Genomic DNA, 15,362 nt, shown 5'->3' with positions numbered 1-15,362 from the left:
GGTTGTAGAGACTCAAATATCAATATGATGGAGAATTTTCACCAGTGTCCAAAACTTTATTGATGAGTTGTTCATTCTCTGTTGAAGGAAATATCTGCAGGAACATAACTGCCCCAGTTGATACATAAAAGTGGGAGGTGGCAACTTGCAATATATGCCAGGGGACAAATTGCAAAGAATGCAAACATATATGACCAATAATATTAGCTAGCCCCAACATGACCTAACTGATATATCAACTGTAAAGCTAAGAGTGACTGATGACCTCCAGTTGCATGTAACTGGATTTGATGAGTCCTACCACAGCCCATAAAGTCCTCCTCCCCTAGATGATATCTATCTCATTCTTAATCAAAAAGTAATTATGCAATTAAGTAACTAAGTAAAAAGACAAATTTAGGAAGATTTATAAATGAAAAATGTAGGTACTAGTCAAGGTTGGCTGCAACCAGCTGGGGGATTGGTTTTAAGTGGGAGTTTATATGAAGATTCTAAGCAAGTACCTAGCAAGTTGAATAACAACATGTTCATTTCACCTGGACCAGTTACTACATATATGATATATCCAACCCAGCCATATTACTGTAGCAACACTTGCTGATAGTGATGTTTCTAAGCAACATTCATCATATGATGCTTGATTAATCAACTAATTAATTTTAATTGTAAGACGGCGGCGATTATAAAATTGTTATAAGCCAATTGAAGCAACAGCATCATGATTTGTTGATGGATGAGGGCTTTTAGAAGAAACTAGTATTTGCAAAAGCAGAATGATTAAGTTGATGAAAGAAAATTGTATAGATGTCGACGGATATATATAATTATGCATGAATTGAAATTAATTATGTCGCGGATAAAATTTGCGTACATTATAGACATTTTAGTGAGAAGAGAGACAAAGGTGGCCGACCTTGTTGCGACAAGCTATGGTTTTGGAAGTGCATTTCAGTATAAAAAGTGCTGAATTATAGTAGTGTTGGATAAATTAATTAATTAAAACTATGCTTTAGTGGTTTAGCTTGTTATGTTACTGGTTTCTGAGAGTAAATCAGGCTCTTTCAATTTTGGACATAGCCTTTTACCCGTGCATTTGCATGGATCACAATCACCTGTTATGAAACTTGAGTGATTAATTTTAGTTTAGTTCTCTTAATTAATCATTTTTATGTTTTTTTTCTTTTTTTTGTATTTATTATGTTGTTTACTAGTAGGGTTGTTGTTGCAGTGCGTTGACCTGTGTTTCTAAACAAACGAAAATAGGGCTTCGGTGCCACCTCGCGGGCGAGGGTTTACAAGTAGCCTTCTTTTGATCAAATCGATACTCGCGGTTTGTAGCGTGCAGAGCAACCAAAGGAAGTAAAGAGAGTGATACTCCTAAGAGCTTTAAAAGTAAAAGGGTGCTAAGGCGAGAATGCTTTAGGTTTCGACTAGGTCGAGGGTTTGTAGTTGTGTTTGTATGAGAGATTGTCTGTCTAGATTGATCCCTAAACCCTCTTTATATTGTGGTCTGTATAATAATCGATAAGGATGCAGATCTCACAATCTAAATAGGTTTCTTCTACTCGAGTTGTACAAGGTTTCATTTTACTTGCCAACTAAGCAACTGGGTGACGCGTGTCCAGCTACATAAGTAGACTTCGCACAGGTCACGGGTACTAACCTTTCGCTTATCACGGGTACTGAAGCTCTTTCTTATCTTGCAAGTTGTTATAAGCCTCGCGCGTCTTTCAGCGTTAAAACCTGAACGGACTTATTTAATTTAGAGCTACAGATATTGGCTGAAATGCTGTCCAAGACTTATTTAATTTAGTCTGGACCCAATTCTCAACTGAACTCAAATACTTATAGACGAGTTATTTCTCACAGATAGAAGTAGAGGCCATATATATGGTCTTAATGTTTTAATCTTTGCACTGATCCTAAAACCAAATTGCACACACACAATGTGATGATTTTTTATCACTAACGAATATTATCATCGTGTAGCCCAACAAATTAAGTCATAGAACAAAATCAGAAAGTTGAGTACGTAGTCCATTGCATCTTTTAGGTCGACGTGTGTGTATTTATGTACGTGTGTATTTACGTAACAACACCATCAATCTATTCAATCGTTTTGAACAGGAACTCTCATTTGGTTGGGTTTCGGCTTGAAAATAATCTGTTTTACTGATTTAATTAATACTTGGAATAGTGTCATGAAATGATGTCATAAACAAAAATACGTGATGTATCCGTCTAAACTCATTTTTGACTTGTATATACGTACAAATTAACACGTGTGAGAAACATACATTGGTATATATACTCTAATACTCATCAAAGGTTTTAGCACACATGATGAATTTGAAAATTTCTAAAATAGAAAGGTAATATATGATGATTTCAACATGCCGATAATTTGATCACTAAAAATACCACACGTATAGTGAGTGTCTTTGAAAATTCATTTAATAATTAGAAAAATATTATTCTTAAATATGATTAGTCTTTACTTGACCATTCTTGACAATTACCTTTGTCTCTCGACTATTTCTTGGGTTGATCTGAAAGCTAGCTAGCTAGCTAGGTTGTTTTAGTTGGATTAGGTACATGCATGAGATCGACTTATATAAACACATATGCTTAATAATATGGCTTCTTTTTGACCCAGATGGATTCGATTAATATTTGTACGTGCAACCAAGTCTCAACCAATCGGAAAATACCAATCCAAATTTATCCATTTTGACCGATCAATTTTCGCAATAATAGTTGAAGAACAAGTCCATGATATCGATGGGGGTCCTAGCTAGGGTTTAGTCGGAAAACTAATTAATATAAATCAACTAGGGCGGGTATGCATATGCGGCAATGTCGCAGCAGCTTCCCAGCTCGATCCCGTCGTTATCTATCTATGTTGCTGGCTAGGTCATGCACCACGTCACACTACATGTTGACTAACAGTAATATGAACTAGTTGATTAGTACGCCATTAGGATCTTAATAATTAATTACAGTAATTTAATTGTAAGCATGCATATAGGAATCGACAAGGTTGACATCTTGCGCCCCAAGTTTCCCCGCTGGTTTCCATTTCCTGGTTTCTTCCGTAATTTTAGGGAATTAAAATCTATACTTCTCATATCATATTCCTGATATCCTTTTTAGTAAATTAAATTTTGTCTAAGTTTTAACCAACAAATAAATGGAGAAACGAATGTGAATTATATATAAAATTGAGAGTACAAATTTCATTCTATTACATACAATGACAAACTTGTTAAACAACCGTGCCCTTGCGATTGGTAGCAAACCGGCCACACAATTATAAATTTTAATTTTAGTTTCTCTAAACTTCGTCTACTATATATTGCCGATGGATCAGGCTTTGGTAGTGCTCCAGAGATACTTTTTTTTTTTTTGTTAGATTCGATGCTCCGGAGTGGCTTGGTTGCAAAATATTTTTGTTAAACTTTTGTATTATTCCTACGACTGTTGACGAATAATTATAAACCGTTTTGATCAGTCCTCGTGGTGACGTTTGAGCTCACCAAACAATGCACACTTGATCCATCGGATCTCTGCAAAAAAACAATTTTCCTCCATTGTTGTCATATTCTCTAGGTATACAATATTTGTGAGAGGGTGTGAACACCCCAGATTCTTAATTATTCTCCTAATTGAGTATTGAGATGCTTGTTTAGTATTTAAGAAAATGAATATATTTACAAGTGAATTAGTGAACTTTCTGACTTTTTGTCCGCATCACATCGATCACTCGAATCTTTCACACATAAACTATAATTAGGTTCTCGATCGATCGAGGTGCATGCTAGCTATAATACTATATATCTTAATCGAGTTGGCGTGGTATATTAATAGGGTGATGGTAGCATACTATGTCCTCTAACTAGTTTTGTGTTGACAAGAGAAATTAAGTATGACTTTCAAAAAAAAAGAAAAAAAAAAGAGAAATTAAGTATGTACCCGTGATGTTCTCGCAATTGAAATGAAATCACACCATTACTGTTTTATTCGAACAAAGTAGAATATCGGCCAATGCATGTCTTAATCTATCTATATTTAAGATAAAATTTATTGGATCAGAGCACTTAAGTACATTTTCATTATCTAAAAATAATATATTAATGAATATCAAGGGTTACGATTAATTTATAAAAGCTGAGTCATATACACCTCGGTGCTTTTCACCAAGTACATTGTTGTCATATTTCTCCAAGTATATATTATTAAGGTGTGTGAAACTATGAACACACACACCAGATTCTTAATTACTAAGTGAGCTTTCTAACGTTGTGCCGCATATCACATCGATCAAATCACTTGAATCTTTCATATATAATTAAACAGTTCTAGAGCGAGCGAGGATTATTGGAGGTGCTAGCTGACCTGTGGATGTGAATTGAGTTCGAGTCAAATATTCGCGTGCACCTTAAATTAGTTGATACCAAATTACCAACTACCAATTAAGTAAAAGAACAACGAGAAAAAGAACCAGTAATAGGAAGACTACTTTTGGCTTTACCTAGCCAATTAACTTATGCAGTTGTGCTAGCTTGATCTCAATGTTTGGGTTAGACATTCAATCTTGGTCGATAGATAGACATGGTTGGTTGGTTAATAGCTATTTTAGTTTAGCTTTCACAAGATTTCTGCGGTAATTGGATACTCAAAAGATGTCTTAATTACACTCCAATTAAGTATGAAAAAATGATGATCATATATGTATGTACATTGTTGATCGAGCTCATGTCCTTTGAATATCACTCAAAATTTGTTTATTGAAAAACAATCTTTTCAAGTACATTGATAGTAAACCAGTTACGTACATCTATTAAACATTTGCTTGTCCGAAGAATGCACAAATGAATGTGAATAATCGTTAAAAGATGTTCTTCATAACCGTGTTCACAATGTCTTTGGAGAATCAAAGTGTTGGTTCATGATATTCGATACCTAATAAGCAAGTTCGAAGCTGTGACCTTTAAGCATGTTTGGAGGAAAGCCAATTTTCTAGCAGATAGTCTAGCTTCGCTGGGTCACTCGATCAGTGCCAAATTCTATTTCTTGATTGTATCAGATTCCCCCTCAAGCTTAGCCTACGTTCCAGTTTGATATGTTAGCTAGGAACATGTTGCGCTAGAGGGTTTTATTTATAGTCTATGTTTTTCTATTCTCAATAAAGAAAAAATTTAAAATATATATCGGGCTAAGCTAATGCGACTATATAATTGAATTATTTTAATTAATTAATTGTGAACATGAGTAAACACTCGCGCTAAGAGAGCATCTTCAACGGCATATGGTAAATGAATGTATTAATATTGGAAAGGGAAAGAGGGAGAGAAGGGGAGACAAGGGAGGGGGACATATGTTTGTTTAGGTTAGGGCAAAGAGGGCGGCATGCAAACGTGATCGGATGATCAAGACGGGAGGGGGGACTTGGAGAATCGGAAGGAAATGAGAAGGTTTCACACTAGTACTGCTGCAGGTTGGACCAGTAGTCCGTTGAAACGACCAATCTCTACTAGAAAATTCAAACTTCTTGTTTTTGAAAGAGAGGCCAGCACAGCCATGACGATTTTTTTAATACGTCATCCTTGGCCGCCAAGCAACCACTGACGTGGCCTTCAAGTTTCCTTTTCTCAATTCCTTTGATCCTCTGCGGTCCAGCACCTCGTGGCTCGTACAGATGAGATGGAAAAGACCAAAAGCCCTACTCCGTTAGACCGCCAAAACCGAAGGTTTGGACGATTGCACAAATATCTTACTTCCAACACATATGTTACCCTTTATTATGTTCAAAAGCATATATATCAACATTAATGCATGATGAGGCTTAAAGATGAAAATGACTTGGTCGTTTGGGAGGTGTCATTTGAGATATTTAATGGCCAAAACAAAACTTATATTAATTGAACTTCATCTACTAATAATCACGTCTAGTGACTTGTGATATAAAGCTAAATTAATGTCAAAATTTACAAATTCAGTTCAAAAACTCTCAAGATCATCTAATCAAATTGTATAGAACTCTCATACTCAGAGTCGAATCATGTGGACTCTGATTAGAGTTGAATCTAAATCCATCATTGGTGCCCAAGAAAGAGGAAGCGTTCGAACAAGATCTCTCATGCAATCTCTCGATTGGAAAAAAAAAAAAATCATTTTATGTGGTTTTGCATAAAATATTTACCGTTGGTAAATAATATGGTAAAATACCCCACCTTAGTAATTTCTCGGTTACATTCCTATGTCGACGCTTATGTCAATGAGCTGGAGCAGAACGTGGCCCATTATCATTGGAGGCACACCCGAAGCAACACCTAGCACCTTCACAGGTGATTAATTGCTGACTGGGGGCGTGACCGTCAACGATCAACTTGAGCCAAAACCCAAAACTTTACAGATTGAAGAAGCGTCCAAACTAGGTGACGGAAGCAATGACAGAACTCGAACTCCCTCCCGTGGGCCCACCCACACGTGTCACAAAAACACTAGACCGTGGAGCTCCTAACGTGACCCACCTGGCTGCGCTTCACGCCCTCCCCTCTTCACCTATGTGTCCTCACTCCCTCTCAGTCTCTCACCCTACGTACTTCTCCGTCGCGTATATACGACTCGCTGGCGCCCACGTGTCTTAATACAAAACCTTTTCCCTGTGCCTCCTCTCTCGGGTATATATATATATAAACCCCTTCCGACTCTTCTTAAGCTCATTCGGATATTCGAGAGCAAAAAAAACACAAACTGCAACTAGAACAAGAAGAAGAAGAAGAAAGACCAAGATTTCAGAGAAAGCAGTTGACCGGAAAATGAAGGCTGAGTTGGATTTACCGGCGGGGTTCAGGTTTCATCCGACCGATGAGGAGCTGGTGAACCACTACTTGATCAAGAAATGTGCTTCCCAGAATATTTCGGTTCCCATCATCAAAGAGATTGATCTTTACAAATTCGATCCATGGCAGTTACCTGGTACGTCTTGGGTTTCTGATTCTTTATCTTCTGAATCAAATTGGGTTCATCTGGGTTTTTGTCTGAAGATGTGTTCTTAAATGAGTTCTTGTGAACCACTCATTTCCAAATTATACAATCTGTTTTAATTTTTTTAATTAATTCCAATATAAATCCATTAATGAGTTTGAACAATTGGGAAACACCTGTATTTAATCTAGAAATCTATTGTAATAAATTTTTAATTTTGTCTGATTATATTTTTGATTCTGTGATGCAGAAATGGCGCTGTATGGTGAGAAAGAATGGTATTTCTTTTCTCCAAGGGACAGAAAATATCCAAACGGTTCAAGGCCGAACCGGGCGGCCGGAACCGGGTACTGGAAGGCGACCGGAGCAGACAAGCACATTGGAAAGCCAAAGGCGCTTGGGATCAAAAAGGCTCTTGTTTTCTATGCCGGGAAAGCCCCTAAAGGAGTCAAGACCAATTGGATCATGCATGAGTATCGACTTGCAAATGTTGATCGGTCTGCTTCCAAGAAAAACCACAACTTGAGGGTACTTAATCCTAACCCTTCCTTAGTCCTCTGTTTTCGATTTTTCGTGTTTTCCATTTTTTCGGTATATACATGCATTTAGTCGGGTACATTACATGTTATGTTGTGGGACTATGAATCCTGTATGTAATAGAGGGACAAGAGAACATTAGCTTAGCAAGCTTAGAATTTAGACATTTAACTAATTCAATGGTTTTGGTAGAATTTGACTCTCAATTAGTTTGACCTTTGTGTAAAAACCCCACAATTGTGTATTTGGACCATGTCAATGTCATTGCGTTTCCCTTAGTGGCTAAGATTATGGGTTGGCAAACTTGTCAAACTTGCACAAGATTAGTCATTTGCATGTTTATTCATGACCACATTATCTTACTGTGATTTTCATGTTCATATTGCAGCTTGATGATTGGGTGCTATGCCGAATTTACAACAAGAAAGGTAGCATTGAGAAGTATAACACTGCTACCGTGGAAAGGAATAGATTCCCAACATACTCGGAAATAATGGACCATGAGGAGAAGCCAGAATTGAAAAACATACAGTTCAATGTAGCACCATCACAAGTGCCACAAATGCCATCAGCTGTAGCACCAGTTACACAGCACACGGATGTTCTGTCCGGAGATTATTCAGCACCGAGATTGCAGCACACGCAACACACGACAGACTATTCTAGCTGCTCGGATCATGTATTCTCGCCGGAGGTCCAGAGCGAGTTCCAGTGGACTAGTAGTCCTGAATTCAGTGAATTGGACAATTCCATGAACATGAACTTCCTTGAGAGCAATGACCAGTTCAATTACATGGATGGCTTCTCACTAGCAGATATTGATGACCCTTTTGGCAATCAAGCTCAAGCTCAAGCTCAGACTCAGTATCAAATGGACCAGCAGGACCTGTTCATGTACTTGCAAAACCAAATTTAATTAATTTCAATCTTAGGACAAAAGAAAAGAGGAAAAAAAAAGGGTGGCAGATGGGAGATCTGTAAGGGATCCGAATTTTTTTGTCTAGTTGGTATTTCTAGGTGATGGCTCTATAGTTTATTCTGGTCCTTGAAATGATTGAATTTTGTGACGGATGCACAAACGTATATGGGCAGGCCCTTGTTAGATTCTCAATGTTAATATTGTAGGGAATGATTCCTTTACGAAATTTTTTTATATTTTCAATATAGGCAGAATCTTTTAATTTTTCTTTTCTATATCATGTAATGATCCTCAAGTCCTTATAGTGGAATGTCAATGGCAGATTAAGTCAGCTGCCATTCTATTCCCTGCAAGCAATTTTCAGTTCTTTACAAAGAGAACGAATGTGTATGCGTCTATCAGTCTATGCGAATATGCGATGTCTCCTATCTCTGGTTACCAAGGGCCTGGTTCTCTATCTTCAAAACTAAATGAGAATGCGAAGTTGAGGAAGGCTTGAGCATTTTAGCACTTGCTTATGAAAGAACTAAAGACGTAAAATTATACAGTTTGCTAAGAATAAGCAGGGTTCAAAGAGTAGCTCTTGAGGCACTTCTTGCAAGCATAACTACTGGCTAGTCCTTTCAATGTGTAGCTTCTCCTAAATCCGACCACCACTTTACCAACACACTTCCATTAACAGCCATATTTCAGACAAGCAGAATCATTTTATGGACCATGTTCGGAATTCGACTATGTTCCGATCAACTTTCTTTTACGACGAGCATGCACTAATTCGTTGTTACACTTGTGAAGTCTTAGCTACCACTTCCCGAACTCACCAGTCAAGTTCTGCATTTGATTGAAGAATTCTCCAAGCAAACGTAAATGACAATGTAGATTTTATAAACACAGCAAAATTACTTTCTTATCACATTTCTCTCGAGGATTTTGAGCCAAGTCCCGCAACCCAGATAAGGATCGGGTCATACTTGCTCATTGCAAGAAGCTTATCAAAGGCATTCCAATCATTCCACCCCAATACGTGCTTGGAATATATACTAGCTTAATTAGCTAGGTTCTCAAATGTTTCAAGGTGAGGGTTTTCGTGTGATCCTAATCAATCAAGTTGGTTCTTTTGCTAATTGATTCAATAATTGGAGGCTTTGAATAATCAGAGAGATTTTCATCATCTTGTTCAAGCTTCCATGTCCTTCCATTTTCATCGTGTGCCTAGAGAAACTAAATTTGTAGATACATTTCCTTTCAAACCCCAACACCACCAAATGACTTGCTACAGACAAAAAGAAAATCCTTTCTATTTTAGCAATGAATTATTAGATTATTTTGTTGGATTCTTTGCAAATAAGTATTTGACTGATACATCATCTCTCATTGATACCTGCTATATAACACCTCCCGCCAATCAAAAGGAGTTCTCTGCTAGCTAATGGCGACCGTAACATCAACCAAAGTACCCTTACTAGTCTTAATCGTCTTCATAAGCATTTCCCTGCTTCTCCTTCGTAATTGACTCAAACTTTCTTCTTAACCTTGCTTGACATTACATGTAGTAATTTAACCTCATGGAAACTTGGCCCCCAATAACTTTCTTCAAGAAAAAAAAAAAAACTTCATGAAAAACCATGATTTCTTTTAAACTGTGGGGACTATAACACATGATTATTGAGTAGAACCGCTTGATGTTCTTAATTTCAGATTAGTTGATATTTTTTTTCTTTTCTTTTTCTGTTTTTCTTTTGCAATATGACACAAACAGGCAGAAAGCAATGTGGTTGGAGATAGTACCACCAACATGAAGGAGATAGATATAGGTAAATTGTCGAGAAGTGGTCATCCATTTTACAAGGGCATCAAAACAATACATGTTTCGACAAACAATGTTCTGGTAAAAGCTGCAGATGGTGTTGTACTCTCCAGGGTAAAGAAGATTGTTATAATACTGAACAAAAACTGTAATCACCATTAATGCACTCCTTAGCTAGGCTATCCATGCCAGTGACAAATAATACTAGTCAAGAGACTTGTAATCGTTCCTCTACATCGAAATAAAATAAATGGATGTTGGTTTTGTTCATCGATCTGAAGTCATATAAAGATACGTATGATGTGTTTGTTGCCTATTAATTTCTGCTCTAACAATTTGTATGGTTAATTTTATTTAGAATAGTCGTTTTAGGGCTAAACTTCAATGCCTCGCTGTAATGTGTTGGTATATCAAGCATACCTCATTCACCATTTGCCGCATCATCATAACATAGAAAAAATAATATTTAAAGAGTAATGTTAGGTGAACCACATTTTGAAGAACTCACTTTACGTGTCAGCTTATGAAACATGTACATTTTTTTTAAAAGGGTTTGGAACCCAACTTAACTGGGAGGCTCAGCCCCACGTCCGGTTTCATTTATTGAAATAAAAGCTTGCATCGGGGGGGGGGGGGGGGGGGGGGACGATAAAATCTGAACCGCGAGCTACATACGAAATATTACATAGATCCTCATAGAAAACATCCTGAATAATAGCAGGTGTCTCATCGAAACTAAAAAAATCCAACTTATTGCATCTAGCAAAGCGGGCTAATCTATTTGCCACACTATTTGATGAAGCATGTACATTTTCCTCAAAATGTATCATCAATGGGATAATGAAATGTTTTTGAATGTAGTTTACTTGACTCGATACTTCCATGCGAAGTTACTCTATCTCTGTATCGAACTAGTCTTTCGGTCACACTAATTCTTTAGTTGGTAAATGAGCTAATTCTACTACCAGTTGAATGTACTTGTCAAGGAAGGCTCCTGGAAATTACCGGGCACTCTGTTTTTTTAAATCTCAAACAATCATGGCGTGTAAAATCGTTTGTTTGAGTCGCAAAGAACCACTGATTAGAGATTGGTATCTTTGTTTGAAACTCAACCCCCTCACATTAGCAATCCTCCAAATCTCAATGAGGAAACGAATAAAGAAGCTGGAGAACTAGAATGATTTTGCACCGTAAGTGGAACAACCAAGCAATTAGCAGAGGGAAAGCAATCCCATGAATCCTTAATGCTCAAGTAAATGACCACCCAACTCTCTCATCATCGAATCGATTCCAATTCAACTGTTTACACCCCCCAACAACACTTTTGGTGCAAACCAATCAAACCCATATGAACAAATCAAAGTCTCATTCGGTCATTCATATTCAGACATTGATTCGATCATTGTATCTGATACCCGGAAAGAGAGAGTGAGAAATGGCCGGGAAGTGGTTGCTGTTGATGTTGGTGTTGGTGATGGGTTGGTCTGTAACTCTGACGTCAGCTTCTTTTGGTGATCGGTATCGGGGAAGGAAAGCTTTTCTACCGGCGGAAGCGACGTCGTCTTTGGCGATCAGCCGTGCACCGTCGTCTGTTGTGTTACCTGTTCATGGAAACGTGTACCCAATTGGGTAAGTGTGGTGTATATGTGTGAAAACTATGTATCCCTTGCAATCTTGATTTGGTGTGTGTGAAGTCATGGTTTGTTTGTTTGTTTGTTTTTGCAGGTCATATAATGTTACCTTAAACATTGGTCAGCCTCCAAAGCCCTACTTTCTCGACCCCGACACCGGTAGTGATCTTACATGGCTCCAATGTGATGCTCCTTGTGTTAGATGTACTGAGGTAAGTAATCTACAGTTCATTGTTACAGTTGATGATTACAATTTGCGCACAACCGTTCTAGTGTTGCATTAGTTGTCAGTCTTGATGTATCTAGCTCTGCACAGACTAATGTTCATTATTACGGTTGATGATTGCAATTTGTGCACAACCGTTCTAGTGTTGCACAAGTTGTCAGTCTTGATGTATCTAGCTCTGCACTAATGCTCACTTCCTTAGAAAATGGAAACCAGTAACGAATTTTGTGTGTCTTAACGATTTTAGTAAATTGTTAGCCAATGTTCCTTCTGCTGAATTCCTACATGATGTGATTTACTTGGGGTGTGACATCCCTTGCTTTCCGACTGATTTTCATCCTGCAATTGCAATGTGACTGTTTCTTTTAGCTCATTTTGAAATTTCTTGATGATATCTTGGCTTTCGTGAATTAGTCTACGTAAAATCCTCTTCATTGTGGAATCCATCTCACCTTGAATGCTAAGCAATCAGGGTCCTAATACTATTCAATCTACTCTCTGCAGGCGCCTCATCCATACTACCGGCCTAACAATGACCTGGTGGTCTGTAGGGACCCTCTCTGTGCATCCTTGCACGCACCTGGTGCTCACAAATGCGACAATCCAGAGCAATGCGACTATGAAGTTGAGTATGCAGATGGGGGTTCATCCCTCGGTGTACTTGTAAGGGATGCCTTTCACCTCAACTTTACAAATGGGATCCAGCAAGCACCTCATCTGGCCCTTGGGTATGCAACTTTTACTAGCTCTTTTTGTTTTTTGTTTTTAAAACAAACCTGCTCTTTTTGTTTGGCATGCTAAACTATGTATTAAGTTGAGACACCAATGGCTTCAGAAGCCATCATTTCATACCTGAGGAAGAAGTTATAGCAATAATAGCATTAAATCTCAGGGAATTAGTTATTGCGTAACATGATTTGGTCTACTTTCATCTAATATATCTTTCTGCCTTTAGAAATGGGATATAGTTAAGATGCTCTACCAGTAGTTTTTCTTTGTCATTCGTAACTCGCCTACCACTCTCTCTCTCTTAGCCAGTCCCTAGTACTTGCCTAAATCCAACAAGCTAGTGCTGGTATGAAAGGAGAATTCTGAAAGGTGTGTAACTTGTGAGTGTTGGGATCAATGGGATGGATAAAGAAATAGATAACCAAAAAAGATGAGCATCATGGATCCAGATGAGCTCTTTGAGAAGAATCTGGAGTTGAAGGAGACATTTGATTATGATATCCAAACGTGACTGCACTATTGATAATTTGAAGGCCTCTTTGGATCTCTTCATGTATTCCTTTTGATCAGTAGTTAGACGTCAAAACCAAGACACTGCAACATTTGATCAGTATAACTAATATGTCCCTGGAGGGCAAAGAAAAGAAAATCATGTCAAATTAACTGAACAACATTATAGCAAGAAAGGTTTTAAGGCTGGCAGCTAGTTAGCAAGAGAAATAGCGAAGAAAATAGAGTTGGGGAATAGAAAAGGTCTCATCATTGTAGATCATCGGTGATTGTTGGACATTTATATGAGATAAAAGCTTAGGAGGGAATCCAGATCCTATAAGAGATGTTATCCTTTTGTTGATTACGAATTGTTCAACTCTTAACTGCTTTTTCAACTCCGAGTATCTTTGGAATGGTATGCGATTGTGAAAAAGTTGTGATATTCTGTTTCTTTTGAAGTCATATAGTGAAAAGGTTTGATTAATTCATTTGAGAAGAATTAGCAGTAAGGTGATGCAAATTACGATTTTGGGATCGGACCTAAATTGAAATTCTGCAGTAGCAGGATACTTTTTAAAGCATAAAAAGCACAAGCTAAGTGTAAGAATATGCTGCAAAGTGAAAAACAAGCCTTACCCCTTAAGTTATATCGCATTTGAGTTGTCTATTTTTACACTATACCGCATTTGAGTTGCCTGAAACATATGTTAAGTGAAGTTGCTTCTACATATGAATATGTTAAGTGAAGTTGCTTCTACATATGATCTCGGTCATTTAATTGTCTATTATGTCCTATGACAGGTGTGGATATGATCAACTTCCTGGATCATCTTATCATCCTATAGATGGAGTTCTCGGCCTTGGCAAGGGAAAATCTAGCATCGTGTCACAACTTGCTAGTCAGGGTCTTGTGCGAAATGTTGTTGGTCATTGTTTAAGTTCTCGAGGTGGAGGATTTTTCATCTTTGGGGATGACCTCTATGATTATTCACGCGCAGTTTGGACACCAATGTCACCAGATTACTCGTAATGAACATTTACTGAACCCTATTCTTTATCTCCCACAGGTTTTCTGTTTAAACATTTACTTGATAGTTATAATATTTCTCTCCGGTATCAATTATTTTCCTTCTGCTTTATATCAGAAAACATTATTCACCTGGATCTGCGGAACTGATCTTTGATGGGAAGACTACTGGAATGAGAAACCTACACTTGGTTTTTGACAGTGGGAGTTCTTACACTTATCTCAATTCTCAGGCTTATCATTTTTTGACTTTATGGGTAAGGTTTATAAAATGCAGCTTACATGTACATTAAACTATCCCAGCAAGGCTTTGTTATAGTTTTCCTTCCCCTTCCTTCTCTTACTCAATCTATATGTATAACATCATAACATGACCTCATGTTTCAGTCTTTTCCTGCATTATGGAATCTTTGTATTCATCCTTTTCCAGTGTCATTTAACACCAAAGAGATTTCTTGTTGTGGATGTGCTTCATTTTAAAGATTGTAATATATAGATACTTTCCTGCATTAATACCATGTTTCAGTTGTTTCATCTTAATTTACTGTCGTGAATTGTAGTTGAAGAGGGAGCTAAATGGAAAGCCTCTAAAAGAAACTTCAGATGACAGAACTCTCCCGCTCTGTTGGAAGGGTCGAAAACCATTTAAGAACATACGTGAAGTCAAGAAATACTTCAAGCCCATAGCACTGAGATTTGCCATTGGAAGAAAGGATGCAGCTCAGTTTGAATTGTCCCCTGAAGCTTATCTAATAATATCCGTAAGTTTCACCTCCCTTTTCTCCCTATTTTCTTCCTCTTGTTCTCAAGTACAAGTATAATCACTGTGATAAAAACATAACGATATATCAATCTTCCAGTCCAAGGGAAATGTTTGCTTGGGAATTTTAGATGGCACTGAAGTTGGCTTACAAAATTCAAACATCATTGGAGGTAAGAGTTTCCATGTATATGTCGTGAAACATGACCACTAACTAAACACATGGTACTGATATATTTTTTTT

At 37.5% G+C, this 15,362-nt stretch overlaps 2 protein-coding genes and 1 pseudogene across 3 annotated transcripts in view; 2 read left to right on the top strand and 1 right to left on the bottom strand.

Annotated features, from left to right (window-relative positions):
- LOC101300966 (beta-galactosidase 6-like) overlaps positions 1 to 6,802 on the bottom strand; it is a gene marked incomplete at its 5' end in the record, with an annotated part of 14,028 nt that extends 7,226 nt beyond the window's left edge. Inside the window, 2 exons of the mRNA XM_004289453.1 lie at positions 5,787 to 5,796; positions 6,758 to 6,802. Of these exons, the coding sequence (XP_004289501.1) occupies positions 5,787 to 5,796; positions 6,758 to 6,802 (55 nt within the window). The remainder of the gene's footprint in view (positions 1 to 5,786; positions 5,797 to 6,757) is intronic.
- On the top strand, positions 6,725 to 8,703 carry LOC101314507 (NAC domain-containing protein 2-like). Its single transcript, XM_004288440.1, has 3 exons — positions 6,725 to 6,981; positions 7,241 to 7,518; positions 7,916 to 8,703. The coding sequence occupies exons 1-3, from the start codon at positions 6,822 to 6,824 to the stop codon at positions 8,441 to 8,443; spliced, it is 966 nt and encodes a 321-aa protein (XP_004288488.1). The 5' UTR covers positions 6,725 to 6,821; the 3' UTR covers positions 8,444 to 8,703.
- Positions 8,704 to 11,329: 2,626 nt separating this feature from the next.
- LOC101314219 overlaps positions 11,330 to 15,362 on the top strand; it is a 4,508-nt pseudogene continuing 475 nt past the window's right edge. Inside the window, exons 1-7 of the transcript XR_183781.1 lie at positions 11,330 to 11,882; positions 11,979 to 12,096; positions 12,615 to 12,838; positions 14,133 to 14,357; positions 14,477 to 14,615; positions 14,919 to 15,119; positions 15,219 to 15,291. The product of XR_183781.1 is annotated as an aspartic proteinase Asp1-like (transcript). The remainder of the gene's footprint in view (positions 11,883 to 11,978; positions 12,097 to 12,614; positions 12,839 to 14,132; positions 14,358 to 14,476; positions 14,616 to 14,918; positions 15,120 to 15,218; positions 15,292 to 15,362) is intronic.

Source organism: Fragaria vesca, linkage group LG1, assembly GCF_000184155.1.
Source record: "Fragaria vesca subsp. vesca linkage group LG1, FraVesHawaii_1.0, whole genome shotgun sequence".
In the NCBI taxonomy this organism is placed as follows: Eukaryota; Viridiplantae; Streptophyta; class Magnoliopsida; order Rosales; family Rosaceae; genus Fragaria; species Fragaria vesca.
Note: the sequence above shows the minus strand (reverse complement) of the source record. Positions and strands in the feature narration are given on the sequence as shown.